Source organism: Ammospiza caudacuta, chromosome 12, assembly GCF_027887145.1.
Source record: "Ammospiza caudacuta isolate bAmmCau1 chromosome 12, bAmmCau1.pri, whole genome shotgun sequence".
Lineage (NCBI taxonomy): Eukaryota > Metazoa > Chordata > Aves > Passeriformes > Passerellidae > Ammospiza > Ammospiza caudacuta.
In genome coordinates, this window is record NC_080604.1 from 18,846,335 (window position 1) to 18,849,914 (window position 3,580).

The 3,580-nt window shown below is 50.5% G+C and overlaps 1 protein-coding gene across 1 annotated transcript; it reads left to right on the forward strand.

Moving 5' to 3' along the window:
- The first annotated feature begins 309 nt into the window (after nucleotides 1-309).
- Nucleotides 310-2,725, forward strand: GPR27 (G protein-coupled receptor 27). Its single transcript, XM_058813086.1, has one exon. It carries the CDS (start codon nucleotides 310-312, stop codon nucleotides 1,450-1,452), a length of 1,143 nt encoding a protein of 380 aa, XP_058669069.1. The 3' UTR covers nucleotides 1,453-2,725.
- Nucleotides 2,726-3,580: the final 855 nt, after the last annotated feature.

Here is a 3,580-nt window from a genome sequence, read left to right on the forward strand (position 1 = left end):
TCCGCGCCCCCCCCTCCCCCCCAGCGCATCCCCGATGCCCCCGGGGCGGCGGCGGCGGCGGGCGCGGAGCTAGCGCGGGCGCGGGAGCCGCATGGCCCGCGGGGAGCGCGGCGGCAGCGCCCCGCCTCGCCGGGGCGGCCGGGGCGGCGGCGGCAGCGCGGCGGCGGCGGCTGCGGGCATGGGGGCGCCGGGCGGCGCGGCCCTCGGCCCCGGCGCGCTGCCGCGGCGCTGAGCCCCCGGCCCCGAGCCCCCGGCTCTGCCCGCGCGGAGGAGGAGGAGGAGAGGAGGAGGAGGAGGAGGAAGGACCCGATGGCGAACAGCAGCGAGCTGGGGAGCAGCAGCAGCCCGCACCTGCCCAGCGCCGGCGGCCTGCTGAGCGCCTCCGGGCTGAAGCTCGCCACGCTGGGGCTGATCCTGTGCGTCAGCCTGGCCGGGAACGTGCTCTTCGCCTGGCTCATCCTCAAGGACCGGCACCTGCACCGCGCGCCCTACTACCTGCTGCTGGACCTCTGCCTGGCCGACGGGCTCCGCTCGCTCGCCTGCTTCCCCTTCGTCATGCTGTCGGTGCGCAGCGGGGCCGCCTGGCCCCACGGGCCCCTCAGCTGCAAGGTGCTGGCCTTCCTGGCCGTGCTCTTCTGCTTCCACGCCGCCTTCCTGCTCTTCTGCGTGGGGGTTACGCGCTACATGGCCATCGCCCACCACCGCTTCTACGCCAAGCGCATGACGGGCTGGACCTGCCTGGCTGTGGTGTGCATGGTGTGGACCCTCTCCATGGCCATGGCCTTTCCCCCCGTCTTTGACGTGGGCACCTACAAGTTCATCCGGGAGGAGGAACAGTGCATCTTCGAGCACCGCTACGTCAAGGCCAATGACACGCTGGGCTTCATGCTCATGCTGGCGGCCGTCATCGCCGCCACCCACCTGGTCTACATCAAGCTGCTCTTCTTCATCCACGGGCACCGCAAGATGAAGCCGGCCCAGCTGGTACCGGCCATCAGCCAGAACTGGACCTTCCACGGGCCGGGAGCCACCGGCCAAGCGGCTGCGAACTGGACGGCTGGCTTTGGCAGGGGGCCCACGCCGCCCACCCTCGTGGGCATCAGGCAGGCCACCCACAGCCAGATCAAGAGGCTGCTGGTGCTGGAGGAGTTTAAGATGGAGAAAAGGCTCTGCAAGATGTTCTACATGATCACCTTGCTCTTCCTGCTGCTCTGGTCCCCGTACATTGTGGCCTGCTACCTGCGGGTCTTCATTAAGGCCAGCTCCATCCCGCAGGTGTACCTGACCACCTCCGTCTGGATGACGTTTGCCCAGGCAGGGGTCAACCCGATCCTCTGCTTCATCTTCAACAAGGAGCTCAGGGTCTGCCTCCGAGCCCACTTCCCATGCTGCCAAAGCATCCAGAGCACCCAGGGCACCATCCTTTGCGATCTCAAGAGCTTTGGGATGTAGGGGGGCTTTTCTCTTTCTAAAAAAAAATGAAAGATGGATATAAATTTCCATGTTTCTGCATATGAGCTCAAGAGAGTGTGACCTGTGGGGGACATACTAAACCACCACCCAGCACCCAAACCTTAGGCTGTAAGAAGCTATTTTATTTATTTTTCTATATTTTGCGTATGCTCTCTTCAGAACATAACAGGTTGCTGTCTATGGGAACAGGTACTTGAGCAGAACACCCCCAAACCTTAGGCAGTAAGAAGCTGTTCTTTTCTTTGTGGTTGTGTGGTTTTTAAAAACAAAACAGGGCTCCGAGTTTCTGGTCTTGCTTCTAACGTTTCTAAACATGATTCCAACCGATACGGATTAAGGCCATGACATTTTTTTTGTTTCCCTATTCCTGTCTGTTTTGATAAAGGCTTAACAATTTTACTCATGTAATATTTGATAAGGGCCAAGACAATTTTATACTAAAGTTATTTTTGATGACCTCAAGAGGTGTTGTTTTATTATTATTTGATTTTAAGTGAAGAACATGAAGAGGACGTTCCTAATGTGGTCAGAAGTCAGTTTTGGTGGGAGCTGTTGGGTTCATTCATTCTCAAATGGTTTGAGTATTTGAAGCTGTTAGTTATAACTTTTGCTTGACATGCAAACAGTGTAGAACTAATTTCAAATTTTCTTGTTGCACTATTAATTTGGTAATATTTCAGAACTATTTGTGAAACGTGATTTTAAAATACCAACTTTAAAAATAAGCAACTATAGCAGTTTTTAAAACCTAGATTGAAATTCATATTTTACTGCCTTTATAGGAAGTTATCTACAAACCTGGGTAATACTTGTACATTTTGACTGTTTTCTTTAATAAAATATTGAAAACCTTTACTGTATGTAATTGTTTCAGAATGGCAGCATTCTGCTTTGCTGACAAATAACTTGTGTATGTGGAAGGTTGTATGTCTTGTGTCTGAGTAGATTTCACAGCTAAGGTTATTATGGACAAGCACAATCCTTATTTGCTGTTAGATCTCAATTTAGGTGTTTATACCAATAAAAGTGACTAAAGCTATTTTTAAGAAGACTTAAATTCATGATGGGCAACAGGTTTAAATAGCACAATTCTTTGTGTCTGCTGAAACCAAATTTCTGTTGTAGCTAATTGCTCCTCTGTTAATGATAGAAAAGAGTGTGTAATTGTGGATGGCTAATTTTAGTTGGCAAAGCAGTTTTTTAACACTGTGGCTTGGTCAATACCATACTCATTTATAAGCAATATTCTTAGTGGGAAGCTTCCATTTATTAAGCATGGCATTTTAACCTGCTCTGTTCTACAAAAATGTCTCTGAAAGTGTTTCTGCCAGTAACCTGATGGCAGGATCCTGGCCCAACTTCTTAGCTACCTCAGAGGAAGCTGTCCCTGAGGTGCTTCCCCTCTCTGATGGATCATGTAACACGTAGCAAACATGTGCTGGAGCAAGTCTCACACAAAATAGCAGGGATACAATCTGCATCTGCTGAGCATTTCTGTGGAGAGTAGTCCAAAACTGGTAGAAACCATTTCAACTGAGACATAGTTGTCCTGTCACTATGAAGGGAGCACAAAAGAAACATGGCAGATCAGAGGAGGGCACAGGTGGCAGCTTCAGATTGAGGCAGGGAATGAAATGAGGTGGGGCTCCTGGTTTGGTTTAAATCTTGTTTTTGACCCCCAACTGGGATTTGGACACCAGAAAGGCACCATTTCCTGAAGTGCAGAAGGAGAAGGTTGCAATTTGAGTTTTTTGGTACATTGCAGTACCACTGCTGCCAGAACTGGCCTCAGAAATGACCATGCATGGGATATCTTTAAAACAAAGTGAGACTTAATGATCATTTCTAAAGCTTCTAAAGCATCTTGAAAATGCACCTGAGTACAGAAGGAAAGCTGTCACATACTTCAGATCACAGCAGCAGCTGGTTATCTGTGCTAATTATATTTTCAGGCTGAAAATGAGATGATAGCTTAGTGAGTTTTGGAGAGTAATGGAGTAGAGTTGTTTAACAAAGACTGGGACAAGGCATGGATGCTGTTGCTGGGAATTGTGTTCCAAGTATACTTTATACCCCTGATTTAGGTTTTTCTGCAGGGTTCCAACTT

Bases quoted from the DNA above. Each gene is read 5' to 3' on its own strand.
- GPR27 (XM_058813086.1), top strand. From the start codon at position 310: ATGGCGAACAGCAGCGAGCTGGGGAGCAGCAGCAGCCCGCACCTGCCC.